This window comes from Antrostomus carolinensis, unplaced genomic scaffold (genome assembly GCF_000700745.2).
Source record: "Antrostomus carolinensis isolate BGI_N321 unplaced genomic scaffold, ASM70074v2 scaffold5652, whole genome shotgun sequence".
Taxonomy (NCBI): domain Eukaryota; kingdom Metazoa; phylum Chordata; class Aves; order Caprimulgiformes; family Caprimulgidae; genus Antrostomus; species Antrostomus carolinensis.
Window position 1 is genome coordinate 1 of NW_010300073.1, and position 15,441 is coordinate 15,441.

The 15,441-nt window shown below is 36.5% G+C and overlaps 1 protein-coding gene across 1 annotated transcript in view; it reads left to right on the forward strand.

The window, feature by feature from the left end:
- Window positions 1-3,397: 3,397 nt before the first annotated feature.
- Window positions 3,398-15,441, forward strand: part of BANK1 (B cell scaffold protein with ankyrin repeats 1) — a gene marked incomplete at its 3' end in the record, with an annotated part of 84,996 nt that continues 72,952 nt past the window's right edge. The window contains exons 1-4 of the mRNA XM_029083756.1: window positions 3,398-3,473; window positions 4,664-4,812; window positions 5,976-6,114; window positions 8,223-8,365. Of these exons, the coding sequence (XP_028939589.1) occupies window positions 3,398-3,473; window positions 4,664-4,812; window positions 5,976-6,114; window positions 8,223-8,365 (507 nt within the window). The remainder of the gene's footprint in view (window positions 3,474-4,663; window positions 4,813-5,975; window positions 6,115-8,222; window positions 8,366-15,441) is intronic.

Below are 15,441 nucleotides of genomic sequence, written 5' to 3' on the forward strand. Positions count from 1 at the left end.
ATTCTATGATTCTATGATTATTTAAATATGAACTTATATTTAAGATCAGTCCTTTCAGTGTGACCATGAACAGGAGGTATTTGTGAAAGATAAGCCAACAAAAGTAATCTGATGAAAACTGAGCATCACCTTCTATAACAGATGATGATTCCCAGTAGGACTGCCTTGAATATTCAAGGAAAGATTATAATGTATTTTCCTTTCTTTTTAGCTTCTAGCCTATAGTGCTGTCTAAACATCATTAGGTATAGTTGATAATTTCTTACACTTCGATCCTACAAGAAAGGGCCTGGTTTTATTCATCCATTATTTTAGTCTTTATGGCTACATTTTAAGAACCTCACAAATAGGTCACCAGTATATCAAACGTTAAAAGAAGACATTCACTAAAGCAACAAATACCCTTTAATAAATCCTGTCTGTTAGATATTTCAACATTATAATGATGTTCCTTTTATGTTTCTTTTAAGTTAATCTTCACCTACAGTTGTAAATTCTTGTTAAATGTTCATTTTTTCTGAAAGCCTTAGCAATTAGTGGAGCTTCCTGGCCATTGCTTTCAGTTTAAAAGCGAGACTGTAAAGAGGATTCACAGTGAAGATGTCAAAAATTTAAGTTTTCAAAAGACCTGTACATCAGGCAACACCTTCTGCCCAGATTAAACAAATATCGTCTATACGTATGCTCCATTTGCGTTACTGGAGTCTCATTACCATTGTATTAAACCCTTATGAGCTACATTGTTTTACTTAATGCCACCAAGCCAAGGCTTGCTTAATCTCTGGTGTATTTCTTGTTCAGCACTTACAAATAATGCTTCACATGCTTGTTTCATGTTCCACGTTTTAGGACAGATAGTGTGCAACTAACTGCTGGTAGGAATCCAAGTGCTGGAGATAGTGACTCTGGAGTTTGGTTATTTAATATATAGTATTGATAATATATATTGCTCTTGGACTTCTGTACATGCTTTCATTGCTTGTCAGGTAGACTCGACATTTAATGAAAGAGGTCTTGCTTGATGGTGTTTAGCTAATAAATTGCTAACCACTTTCAAAGTCAGCAAGGGAATCCCTCTTTCTCTTAAATATCCAAGTCTGATGTAGAAGAGTCGTGTTTCTTAATAATTTGTCTAAACTCTAGGGCTGTGCAATCCCAATACTGACTGTGTTGAAGTCCTGACACTGTAGTTATATGTTACTAGGCATACTAAAAATACTAAAATGCAGTTAACGTGGGAGAAAAACATTATCCTAATTTAAACCAACTTGTTAGCACTAGCATTGACCTTAGTAGATGAATTATTGTGGACATTAAAAGGTGGAAGGAACTACTGTCATCTTCAATAATTAGAGTGCAGACTGTAGAAATAAAGCTGTCATCAACTTCACATAGATTAGAATGCGTTCACATGATCCTTGAAGAATGATCACTGACAGAAAGCTGATATCTGAGAATCCAGTGCCTACCAATTGTGTTATTCAGTCCTTTTATTTTGTCAATCTGATAATGAAATGTTTCTTGTGTTTGCAAGACTCCTTTACCTAATGTGTCAGAAAAAAATTCAGAAGCATGCACCTCATATGCGTTGTCTTCAGAAGTAAATTGTGCGTGCTTAAGTATAAGATTTATGAGTGACTTAAAATATGAACACATAATATTGCCAAAGTTGTGTTGTAGGCATACAGTATCCTAACTGTTTTCCTCAGCAACAGTTCAAGCCTTCCTTTTTCTGAAGGGCAGTGCTAAGTAAAGTCTAGTCTTCACAGTGATAATCAGAGAAATTAATGTGCTTGCTTTTTGAGCTGGATTAGTTAAACTGCATTGAACTGTGGGTGGATTCTCATTCAGAATCAGATAGCCTTTGTTCAGTGTAGCCTGTTTAACTTTCAAAATAAATTAAAGCAAATGGAATTAAAACTATTTCAATTCAGTAAAGTATGTCTACACATGTTAAGTGTAGTTTACCAAACTACAATGAATTCACAGCTTAAATTCAGAACTAGTTTGCCTTAAAGGTGTGAGAATATAAGCAGGAATAGGCTGGGAAAATTTTACTAGCTGGTGAAGAACACTGAACCGACCCACCTTAGATGCTCAAAGAACCTTTAGCTTCCTCAACAAGACATGGACAAATGATACGACCTTTTTTTTTTTTTTTTTTCTTTTTTGAGAGCTCTCTAACAGTCAAAGCACATCTCTGGAATAAAAAATTCTACATCAGACATGGCATACCCAAGTTTCTGTACTACATTCCTGGTGTGTCTTCACTTAGCAGGCACATTCATTATAGAAGAAGTTTATTAAGAACTATGCCTTCTTAAGCAAGGTAAGGTTGGTAAGGAAAGGGAACATTCTGTATCAGACAAACAGGTACATATAGGGGAAATAAAGGAAAGCAAGAAGTGGGAAAAATAACTGTAAATTACTAATATTTATGCTGAATGGAAAGATCTATGTGCCTCTTAGGAGCACTGTGTGGTTTGTGTACCTCAGTCACTTGGGCACTTCTGGAAAAAAATTCAAAATGGCCATGGTACTTGTTTGAGCAAAGCCAAATTGCTACTGTTCTGTAGTCTGTCCATCACTAATTTATGTTAATATTCTACATCCATTTAAGAGGAAAAGATGTGCCTGAAAAGTTATTTGTGTCCTTAAATGTAATTGACTGTGAGTGTTCCATAATTTACAGTAATACAAGATACTGTTGGTATCTCTCAGGATATTTTCTCACCAACCAGTCAAGATTTTTTTAACTCTGAGCTGCTTGGAATTATATCATTAATCTAACTAGGTGACTGCAATATGCTGGGTAGTCCTGCATGATGAAGAGCTGCTGCAGTCCTTTGAGATGGGTGGTAGGAGCGTTTTGTACAGGGTAATAGATTGCCTACAAAGGAGTACTAATGATACTGCTGAGAAGTAGCAGGTGTGAAGAATAGCTTTTCTAAAACACAGGCTTAGTCAGAGCTTTGCAGATGCAGTTGTCAGTTCTTTTATATTTCCTCATTAAAATTCTGTGATTTGGTGAAGGATTCACTCTGGTTCGTGAGCCTTTACCAGTGCAGCAAAACAGAAAAGAAACTGGTTGCAAGCTATCTCTATGACTGGGGTGGCATTTCCAAACCCAGAATTTCCTACACCAAAAATTTATGCTTTCAGTCCATTGTTTTGTCCCTGAAGAAAGGCAAAGACTATGGAGACTGTGTCAAGAAAATCTGTGTCTACTGTCATAGTTACCTGGTCACAGGTATGACTGCCCTGACAGAAGTCCTTCCTGTAGACAGGTAGGCTCATGTTGTAAATATGCAGCCTGTCCATGTTTACATATAGGGAAAGCAAGAGTGGTAAAAATCACAGTTTATCCCAGTGTCTGAGAGTTTGTTCTTTTGAGACTATGAAACTGGATGGTCTCTGTGACCTCATTGGTCACAACTACTTTAGTCTAAAGGCAAAAGGCCCTTTTGACTTTAGTAAGAAGCCTGTTCATTTAAATAAAGGCTGTGGCATCAGAACTTCAGAGGCGAGCTCTTTATCAAAGGCAGAAACCTCACCACATTTACATGAAAAGGAATTTTGCCAGTGTGGTGGTTTCACCCACAGGTAGGACCATGTGGTCCTGCACTCCCTCCCCCCACCCATTAAGATGAGAAGAGCATCACAACAAAGGGGCACAGATTAGGGTGAGGACAGGGACGGCTCACTCACCAGTTATGGTCAGGGACAAAACAGACTCAACTTGGGGAAGAAAAATCAATTTAATTCATTGCCATTCAGACGAGTAGTGCAGTGAGACATAACAACCATATCTTACAACACTTTCCCCCACCCCTCCCTTCTTCCCGGGCTCAAATCACTTTGCTCCCGATTTCTCTACCCTCTCCCCCGCCCAGCAGCACAGGGGGAGGGAATAGGGGTTGCTGCTCTTCCTGGCATGAAAGTCCAGGAACAAAGTGTTCCCCAATGAGGGCTTCCTATGGAGTTCTGGACCTCTTTGGGCTCGGCTCCCAGCTCCGGCATGGGGACATCAACGGGCTGCAGATGGGCCTCTGGTCCAGCGCACCTCCTCACCCCCTGGCTCTGGGGGTCCACCCCCACTCTGGCATTGAGCATCTTTTGGAGTCACAATACAGTCACACCTGGCCCCAGGTTTGGCTTTCTGCTCCAGCGTGGAGTCCTCCAAGGCCTACATGTGGGTATCTGCTCCACCATTGACCCTCCATGGGCTACTGGGGAACTCCTTTGCCTTCTTCTACTCCATGCAGTTGAACTGAATGTCTGAAGCTCTCTCTTTGTATAGTCTGATGGTCGTTGTTTGTTCAGGTCAATGGCCTCTCCTGCAGGTTCTCTCCACCTTCTTCTTTTCAGGACAGTCCTTCCCATCACAAATATGGATCTGCAGAGGTGTTTTTCTAGTGCTAAATGGCTCAGCCTGGGCTGGGGAGGTATGCCATGGAGCCAGAGGAGCTTTTGCGAGGCTTCTCACAGGGGCCATCACTGTAGCCCCTTCCCCCCAAACCCAACGCAGCCAGGCTTCCATGCAATGCCCTAATGTGACTCCGAATGCCATATGAGTCTCTGATATGTTGGAAGCCACATCATTGCCATGTTTTGTTGATCTGGGGTTATTAACATTGTCCTCATTCCACATCGTTTATTTCAGATCACCAGACTAGCTCTGGCATTAACTTGTCAGATGTCAGGGGAGCATCAGAAAAAACAGACCTCAGTTTTACAACAGAAGTACTTTCTGAAACATTAGAAACTAATGAGCAGTCAATATTGGTGCTTCCAGGAAGAATATCCTGTGAGGTAAGGTTTTTGGATGCTAAAATCTTTGGGATAACAGTCAATGTTTTTCTCTTCCTGTTGCAATCTCATTCATAATATAACAGTTTCAAAAACAAATAGCAGATAAGGGGTCAAAATGAGACTGCAATGGAATTTATTTTGCCTTTGTGTCACATCCACACTGCAGCCAAAAAAATTGCAAAAAAATAGTTTTGAGACAGCCTCTGAGGGATTTTATTTTATTATAATTATTTGGCAGCTTGAGTAGAAATATTAATGTAATATAGACCTTGTAGTTTAGAGGGAGCTTATAGTCAGGCACTTCCTGAGAGACATAGAATGTCTCTTATGAAGAATCCATGATGGGTTTATGGGTTCATGTATATGTGCCCATTCCACAAGTTACACAAGTGCTTGTGTGAGCAGATACCTTGTCTGATTTGAAATTAAATCAGAAAGATTTATATATACATATCTGCATACATATCTGATGGGCACAAATGTTCATATGTGTTTGTTTTTAATCAGAATTGCTGTGAGAAAATATGTGAAAACATAAAGAAAGGAAGTACAATATCCAGCACTGCATTCCTTTACATAAGTGAGTGGCCATGGTCAGATATGGAAGTCAAGGTGTATCTGGAATGTCACGTATTTTGCTTGTTATCTGTCTTTCAAAGATGACTAACATTATTTCATTGTTGAGATCAGTACAGTTCTAAGAGAGTAACATCCCCTCTGGTTCAGAAGGCAGTAGAGGGGTATTGTCTCATGTTACCTACTGCTTCTGTCTTACCTTACTGTCAGTTCACTAGAAGAGTTTAAGTGAGTCTAAAGTATTTTAGGTTCTTCTTATTAGGTTGAATATCATTCTTCTAGATTATAAAGCAGAGTGGTCTTAGAAAATGTAACAATTCACCTACATATGCATTCGAAATACTGTTTTAAAATATTGTTAGGTAAGCTGAATTTAAAATATTACATTAATTGTGTCATTCATGTCAGTAAAATACTAAATAAAGGATAATACTGACATGGCATCATGTTTCGGTATTATGATTTTTTTTGTATGAAGCTGTTGGTAAAGGAACTTTCCTTCAACTTCTGTTTTCGTTTGCATTTTACACTTTCAGTATAATTTTCTGAAGGACTAATGGGAACATATTTTAATTTTAATTTTATAGAACCCTGGTGAAATATTCATTTTGTTGAAAGACGAAATAGATGATGAAACTTTAGAAATTGAATTCATAGCAGATAATCAACGAATTAGGACAAAGCCAGGCTCTTGGAATAAGAAGGTCAAATACATGAAAGCCTTAGGTAAGAAAAACATTCTTTACCTTTAAGTAAACAGGAAATTTTGGACTCACTTCACTCTTTCTGGTAAGTAGTTTCACTTCCCAATATTTTGTAGATGTTTCCTGTACATGGGTTTTGCATGCAGAACATTTATTAATAATGCAGAGAAGCAAGGTCTTGTGATTTATGGGAAGCTACATTCTATTAGATTGTTTTTGTGTGGTTAAATGGCAGGTGGCAGTCTTAAAATGTCATTGATTAGTCACAGATTAACATTCTTCAAAAACACTGCCATAAAATGCAAAACTAATATTCTTTTTTATTACTCTATTACTAAAATGTTTCATTTTATATTTAATGCAGTAAATTTGGCTATACTGCTGTCTATAATTCTTACTGACACAGAAAATAATTTCTTTTTTTTTATTCACGTCCATACCGTTTCTCTGTATCACTCAGCTCTGCTGGTTTCTAATGGGTTTTTTTCAACTGCTTAACTGCTTCATCCATAACTAGTTGCCAGCAGTTTCAACTAGTTAACAACAGTTTCTCTTAGGACATCTGTGCAGATTTAAGGGCTATACCTATCCCCACTTCCTTGATGTGAGTTAAGAATTTAAAAAATTTTCACCTGAGTATTCAGTGTAGCTTCCTACTCCACTGTATGCTGTGAATTCCCAAAGGAACTTATGTAACTTTTTATTCCAAAACCATTGTAATACAACGTTAGATAGGAAGATATATAGATAGATAGATACACATGTGTGTGTGTGTGTGTGTATATATATATATAAAAATAAAAGCTACAGTTTTCAACAATGGCTTCTTGGATCTAGGTTTGGGTAATTCTGTGGCCTGAGTTTCTTCCTGAACACTGTCCTGAGACAATGGCCACATATGGCCTGAGAGTTGTTTAGCACTGTGATGGTGCAGAGAGTTTATTTTTAGAGACCTGCTTGGGAGGTACATGACCAACAGGAAACTTTCATCTGTAACTGGATTTCAGAGAAGGAAAGCTAAAATCCTTATTCACAGATCTTAAAAAATTCTTCCAGAACTATTCTATAGGAACACTGTTGATTGCAGGAAGGTTTCTATAGTGGATAAAGAAATAAAATATGAAGAGTAAATGAAAAATTATGAAAAATGTGGGAGAGAACTGCAGCCCAAGTTTAATTTTGGTTCTTTTATGATTTTTATTTAATGCTTCACTCTGTAGGCTTTTTTCTGTTTCAAAATCTGGAAAAGTTTTAAGTTTGGGAGTACCTTTTTAAATAATGGCCCAGCTGATCTGAGGTTATAAGAAAAATGGGTTTTTTTAAAAAAAAACAAAAACAAAAGCTAACATCTGGGCATACTGTATTTAAGTGATTTAAGATGATGTTCTGTTAATTTTGTTTCCTTGGTGGTATTACTCTTTTCCATTTTCAGGGCTGCCCATTTTAGTTGCTCTTTTGTGGGCAGAGGTAGAATTTTAAGAAAACCGTGCTGTGCTGGTGTGGTATGGTACAGCAGGATGCTTGACACAGTGAATGCTAATGAATTATAAAATGTGCTCATAAAGAGGGCTCATGCTGCATACACAGAGCAAGTCATGCTTACGTAACAGACTGTACAAATGCCTCTTTCCTTTGCTTTTACTAGGTAAACAACTGGAATGGAAGTAATTATACTGCAGTTTCTGCAGCCTAGTTCAAATCCAATTTTGAGAACTTTGCCTGCAATTAAGAAAATGTTTCAAAAGATGAATAGCAATTCCACTGTTTGTAATAAATGAACTTTTCCTTAATTTGTAGGCATAAGGGAGCTGATTAGAGGTCATCAGTCTATCAAAGGGAAGTTGGAAATTTGAAGCATACTTTTTTCATCTCCTTTCTAACGTGAAGCAATGCAATAGCTTTGTTTTATACCGATTTACAGATATGTCTTTTCTTTTGTCAGTTTTTTAATGTTAGATTAAAAGACCTGGATAAAAAACCTGACTCCACTGAATCATCTGTGAAATGCAAATTCAGTTCATTGACTCTATGCATTTTCTGAATATTTTCCTGTTCTTTTACTTATTGCCTGAGACCTCTGGTCTGGGATTGTAAAATATTTTCAGCTACTGTCGATTTATGTTTTATAAGATTTTCCTGCTGGCCCTGTTTATGTAAATGTCTACTGTGGGGGAGTCATTAAGACCACAGCGCACATCGAGTACTATACTGCACTAGAGGAAATTGAGCACATTTTTAAGAAAGTGGCTGACCCAATAGCTCTCACTTGTCAGGTAAGTTGACTTCTGCATTTTTAATTAAAAAAAAAAAAAATAGAATGTAAGTGCCAGTATAAGCTAAGAGGTGGTACACTGTGCTGTGAAGAATTCTTTTGATTGCACAGTAATGAGTAATGGCTCAATAACAGGCTCAGGATTACAGAGGCCTGTCTTTGAGAAGCCTAGTTCTTAGGAAGTCAGGCAAGTGAAAACAAATTTTCTCCCTTTTTTTTGTTTGTTTAGAGAGTAATAAAACCATCCTTTGTGCTGGATATGTCCAATGAACAACATCCTGTATTACAGAGGATGAAAATAATAACAAACTGTAGCGATGTCCCTCTCAATTTAAAGTGTTCTTTTTAGTTTCTTCTAAAACCAGTAGACGCGAGTAATCTTAAATCACATTGTATTTGGAGGATTATTATTCATTCACCAGCAAACAGGATTTTTTGGCATAGCTTGTATGGAAGACAGTAGGTTGCTATTCATATATAGTTCATTTACAGCTGCTGAATTATCATTCATGTGGTTTGCTGGTTGCCATGCAGATTCTTTGCATATATTTAGAAGAACTCAGGTTTTGAGCTGGGTTTCAAATCAGCACAGCAGGCTGCAGTGCTCTGCAGCATGTCCTTTGCCAATGGCACATACAAAATAATAAGAAAAGAAAGCATCTATTAAAGGATGGAATCTCAAGCATCATTTGTTGAATCGTGAGTAGCTACACAGACTTGTCATGTTGTTTATATTGTAATTGCAAAGCCAGTGCAAAAATAACAGTCTGTGTTTCCAGTGCAGACAGTCTCACTTTCCTGTGACAAATCTACCTTATCTACCACCTAAGGCATTACACTCATAACAAAAGGATTAATAAAAAATGATGTATTGCATTATTAGTGTTCTATTAGGGATGGGGCTAGATTCCTTCCAAGTAAAAGTAACTTCTCTTCTAAGAAAACAGGCTGTTGCACAAGAAAGAAAAATAGTGCAACTCTGAGTACAAGTGTGTTCTGAAAATCTTCATAGTGTCCATCATTCTTTAGCCTGTATTTTGAAGGACATCGAAGTAAGCTTCTAACAAGTTTCATTTAAAATTTTGTCTATAGGAAATGTGTCATAATGATTAAAAAAATATATATAATTAACATGGGAATCTAGATACCTACAACACACCTGGTATTTCTACTGGAGAATTGTTTGTGTTATTCAGGAGTTTGACCCTTCATTTAATCAGCAAGACTAATATTTAGTAAGACATACGTAATCAAATTATATTCAAATGCAAAAATAATTCTGTGCAGAGCAGTAGTGCACACCAGGAAATACAGCTATAGTGTTGTGACTATCAGGTATGTTTAACAATTTCCTCACCTTTACTCATCTGGATAATAAGCAAGGGTTTAAATGAGGAGGCACTGTTTGCCTGCTCTTTTATTATTTTAGCAACTGAAAAATTAATACTGAGAAAATATTTATAACCAAATAAGTTTTACAATCCACAAAATATCATGGCTGCTCTGTGGGAAAGTATACTAATGGTAATTCTATTGTAAGTGTACATATGTGTTCAAAGATTTGTCATCATATTTAATGGTACCTGCTGGGCCATGGAGTGAGGTACACTAACTAGCTAGGTAGCTAAACTATTTCCACAAACTTTTAAAATACGTTAAGCATTCCTGTAAACCTGATTTAATGCCAATAATATACATCATAAAGATGCAATTTACTGAACATGATTTAACTTAATCTTTAGAAATATGTTCACACTATGAAAAACAAAACAGACTTCATACTAATTAAAATTCCCATCAAGTAGCAGGAGTAGCAGTAACTTTTATTTAACCAGGATAATGAAAACCTTTGAGACTATCAGTTTATTTGCAAAAGTATCCTGGGGCGACAGTGGTTTATCTGTACAAAGTAACCATCAAGCACAATGGAAAACAAAATTAAAATAAAATAGAAAAGCTTACAGCAATTATTGATCAAAGCTATATCCCTTGGTAGTTCAAAGAAGAGTTCAAGATTTTCACAAATGCTTGCAATCTGAGAAGTATCCTTTTTAAAATTCTGTGGTGAAAGCAAATTGCTACAGTAATGCATATGAAAACCATAATGGTTTGGTAAAATGCTTTCATAGTATTATATATTGTGTTGCCAACCCTTCCAGCTACTTTGAGATGCTATCATCATTTAGATTATTGTCCCCTTCTCTACTTCATGCCCCAGTAAAGCCAGACAGATAAACAAAATCTAACAGGTAGGCTTACAGCTATCCATTCCTTTTACTGATAATCAGGTCAGTTCATGTATCTTAGTGGAAGACAAACAAAGTATGGTACCACTGCACTTACGAATCCTTCGTTCTAGAATTAAAGATTAACACTAGCCATATTTTAGATTAGGTGTACGAAGTGTATTCTAAGATTTTTACAGATTATGTTTTTGGATTAAATTCTTTGCCACACCTGATAGATTGCACTCTTCTGTGTTCTGAATTTAAAAAACATTTATTTATTTTCATAAATATTTAAAATGTAAGGAAATAAATAGAGAAAAAATGAAAACAGTTTCTTTACATAAGTTTTAAAAGAAAAAAAAAAGAAATTTTACAGTAAAGTAGGAAGAGTAGGGATCATAATAACTGAACCATGATGCTGAATTAACTTGCTATCAAAATATATGAGGCAGGGTGTTGGCAAAAGGCATGAATTTTTTTTGTTCTCTCACGTTCATATAATTCTGTGTTAAAGAAACTCTCTTAGGGAGTTTGTGTTCTTACACTAAACTGGTGTACAGACTGATTTTAAGGTTCTTATAAGTCATAATTAATCCTTTTCATATTTCATTTTTATTTTACTTTCAATCAACTTCTCATTTCAACGTTTTGCTGGATTTACATGCTGCATTGATTTTTTCTCTCAGATTTTCTACCAAATGCAACTATTGATTCAATTATGTAGTGTTGGGGTTTCCTGGTACAGCTTTCTTAAGTTTAAAAAAAAAGTTAAACTAAGGTCATATCCTTATTACTGAATTTGTAGGTTCATGTTAGTTTGAGTGACTTAGAACATCTAGAAAGATTCAGGAAGTCTTTATGACAAACTTTGGTTGAATGCTACTCCTGTGATTCTGAGGGGCTTTGTATCTTACAGGATGTTTTTATCATAGGCATCAAACAGGATTTGAGTTACAGTGTATATTGAAAAAGAAGAATGAAAAGAAACTACAGCCTATTCTATGAAAACTTGTAAGAAATAGCTGTATGATTTATGTGGTGATATTATGGACGCACCTTTACCTGATCCCCAGAGATACTTCCTTTGAAACTGTTTTTAATATTTCAGTCTTCTAAGCCATGTCAGCAGCTGTTATTTTAAAATGTTTCTTTCTTTAAGCATGAAATCTCTCCATATTCTTTCACTGGTTAAAATTGTCAGAAATGCCTAAGTGATTTTTTTAAGCTTAACCCATTCTCTTTGGCAGAAGTAATCTAGATATTGAAGTGCATATAAAGTAGTGACTGATATGTAAGAACTACTGAAGTTCATCTTTATGGAAATGTAACTTTGTTAGTACTACTAAAGCCAGTGAGAAATATGTTCATTTACTGGCTATGTGTGCTGTGTTTCAGTGGCACACATTTTCAGGGCTTTGTTAGCAGTTATTAAAGAATTAGGTCATCTCATTCACAAAAGTAGCAAAATATGTGCTTGGTCTTTTCCTTTTTCAAAGATGTTTCTGGAAGCCCAGGTGTGATGTTCAGCACTTGGGGCTTCTTTACTGTTCAGAGCTGTGTCCTATTGCTTTGAAAAGGAGGCAAGAGAATGGAGATAGTGCCTACACCTGGGGAGGTGGTACTGAGAAAGAACAAGCTGCTGGTCATGAGCTCTGGGGCTGGTAGTAGCACTTGTAGAAGGACCAGGATTTAAGGATGGAGCAGGGAGTGGCTGGCTGTGCTTCAGAGAGCATGGAAATAATTTCCTGCAAACTTATTAGCCTAATTTTGAGTGGCTCCTGGAAAGAACTTGCCTGCAAGGATACAGGGAGAAAGTAGTGCTTTTACTTCTTTTCTAGCATGTTTTAGATCTTTATTCAGATAAAATGTGGGTGTTCTCAGATTTCTGATTGGCTCAGTGTTGCCTTACAGTGTGCTTAACTTTAAATAGTTCTACTTCTTTTGTCTTTGGTGAAACTTCAGCATGAACTTCAGGTGTGTAGTGTTGGTGGGATTTCTTAGGAAGATTTCATAGGCCTATAGAGACCTGTTTAGGGTTTATCAAAATATGTAAATACAGCACACTTGGAGTCTGTGAGTGCACTGGAGCAGGAAAAGTAAAGTAGAAGTCTCTAAACTGAATTCCTTCTTGAGGGAGTTGGTCTTTATGTTGGTCTGGAGCTGGATAGTGTGGAGTGATCCTATTGCTAGTTCTGTTTCCCTATTATTTCTGCTGTTTATGTAAGTACTGGAACAGGCCCTCCTGCATGTGAGATAAAAGACATTAACATATACTTCTATTTTAAATAATTAAACTTCATTTTTTACTGTGTTTTTTTTGCAGATTAGCAGAACAAACCTACTCATGATTTAGTTAACAAGATAGCTTCTTAAATCATTGCTTGAGCCTTCAGATTTTAGGTACCTGGAGTAAAAGAAAAAATTTAAGGTGGAAAACTTTAAGCAAATTGCACCAATAACTCTGTATAAGAAATGTATTGTGACTGACTTAAAAAAATCATGGAAATAGGCTGATCATCAGAAGGCAGGCCTGTTAAAGCGCAAGAAATTTAGCTCTAATTTAATCTGTTCCCTTTTGGAGATCAGACAGTCTAACTTCTGTCTCAATAGCTTGTAAAAACTGAGCTAGCCTGACGTGGTTAGGCCATGCAACTGGTTATGGCCTTGAAAATTTTGCTGCAAGTACCTGAAGTTGTGCAGATTTGTGCCTGAATAAATAAGAGAAGGAAGGGGTTCCTGCGTCAGCTCACATTAAAGAGCAGAGGAGCTTTTTAGGCAACATTACCCTGACTGCTTGCTGAAAAGAGACTGTGGGATGTTTATTTGGCTTTGATAGATAAGATAGTCTGAAACAGATTCTGTCTGAAATTGCTCCTTGGGCATTTTAGGACAGTTGGTAAGAGGCAGGTGGTGTTAGAGTGTTGTTTGTTTGTCATTTTATTTTGATGAGAGAGGGCTAGAGAGGTAGCAAAATGTGTCAAGAGTGTCCCTGCCATTTTAAATTGAAATTAAAAATAATACTTGAGAATTAGTTTGTCTGGAAGCCCACCTATATGTTTATTCTCCATATAGTAGAATTTCTGCTATACAGTTGCTTCAGTGAATAACCAGTGGTTTTGAGCCTCTTCCTTCATGACACAATATCTGTATAAACACTCATCTGAGCTGTTTTTTAATGTTATTACTTATTTTTGTCTTACCCTAGACTAAACTCATATTAAGGTAGTACCAATGATGATACCATACCTAAGAAGACCTGCTTGGAATAAGATAAATAGTATGGTTTCCTAAATGAATTTTCATATTATTACTTTTAATAATTTTTAAAGATAATGTGGTGTTCATGTTAATAGTGGGTTGTTTGATAGATATTTGGGAGGTTTTGCATATCCTTTCTCAGTTCACACTGTAAGTCTGGTACTTAGGTTAGATCTTTATTCTAGAACAAGCCTTAAAGATTTGTTTTTTCTAGGAGGAGTCTTTTTTCCTAATACTTCTTGCTTTGGTTGTTGAGGACTAATTATGTATTCGTAATTATTGAATAACAAATACATATAATGTAATGTGACAGTACAGAAAGGGTGATTTATGGAAAGAAATAGGTCACAGATTACTAAATACAATGAGGTTTATGTATCAAAATCAATACTGGAAGGGCCAGTATTAATTATGGGAAAAATAAACAAACATATTTTATTACTAGTAGCTCCCTACCTGCCCAAACTTGTCTTCTAATTCTGGGTCATTCTTGTAGGACTCGGATGAAAATTATATCCTGCCCGTGTACTCAGCACTTTCTGATCACATCACACTTATTTTCTTATACACTTTTAACAGCCTCAGGAATTAAACTTCATTAGGTTTCATCAGTAGACCCCTCTCTCCTTTTGTCCTCAGCATGTCAGTCAGAGTTTCTTTTTAAGTTTATACGCTAAGTGTGTCTGCATATATTCCCTGGTAGCGATCCCAGGATTGTCTTGACCAAAACTATATAGCTATAGGAATGTGAACTTTAAAACATGACTGCTGACATCTGAGCAGAGTAAACCAACTCCTCCTGAGTGCTTCTCTGCTGTGGCTCAGCTCCTTTTGGTGCCCAGTGCAGCACAGACTGAACTAGCACCATAGTGATCAGTGTAAAATATCCTTACTGTTCAAACGTCTGTAGTCATACTTCTCTTGTCACACCAAGCAAAGAAACACTTAATTATGGCTACCTTGGGAGTTGTTAGGAATAGGTCTTGGCCTTTTCTGTCCAAAAAGAGGCAATCGAAAAAAGATCTCATGGCAGTCAGTGAGGATTTCCCATGTCCAAGGACTATGTATTTAGTAGGAAGCTAGTCTTACTGGTCGCTGTCGGTTTCTTAATCTGTCAGTAATGTTATGCCTTGTCTGATGGAACTGAAGCTGTTTCCCATCTAGCAAAGTATACAGTCTTAATGTAAAGGTTTTGGGAAACGGAGAGCTACTGTAGTCTTTGAAGTCATCCTGAATTACAGCTGTAGTAAAACTTTGGATTTATTGGTACCTTGCATCTGTCAGAACAGTTCCTGGTTCTTAACACTACATTGTTGTAGCTAAATCAGGAGTCAATAAACACAAATCTTATTGTCCTTACCCTTCAAACTGAAGTTTTTAGTAACAGCTGAACTTCACAGGTTATAAGAGCTGTTTCTCTTCAGTTGGATTGTGTTATGATTCTTCTATATTAGGATATCTCTTCTGTAGCTTTCAAAAACTGTACTGCTTTTACCAAGAGTGAGTTTGTAATAATACTGTTTTGAGTAATTTGATTCACAAGCACTCTGAGGATAAATTTAAAAATACATATTCCACAAATGCCCTATTT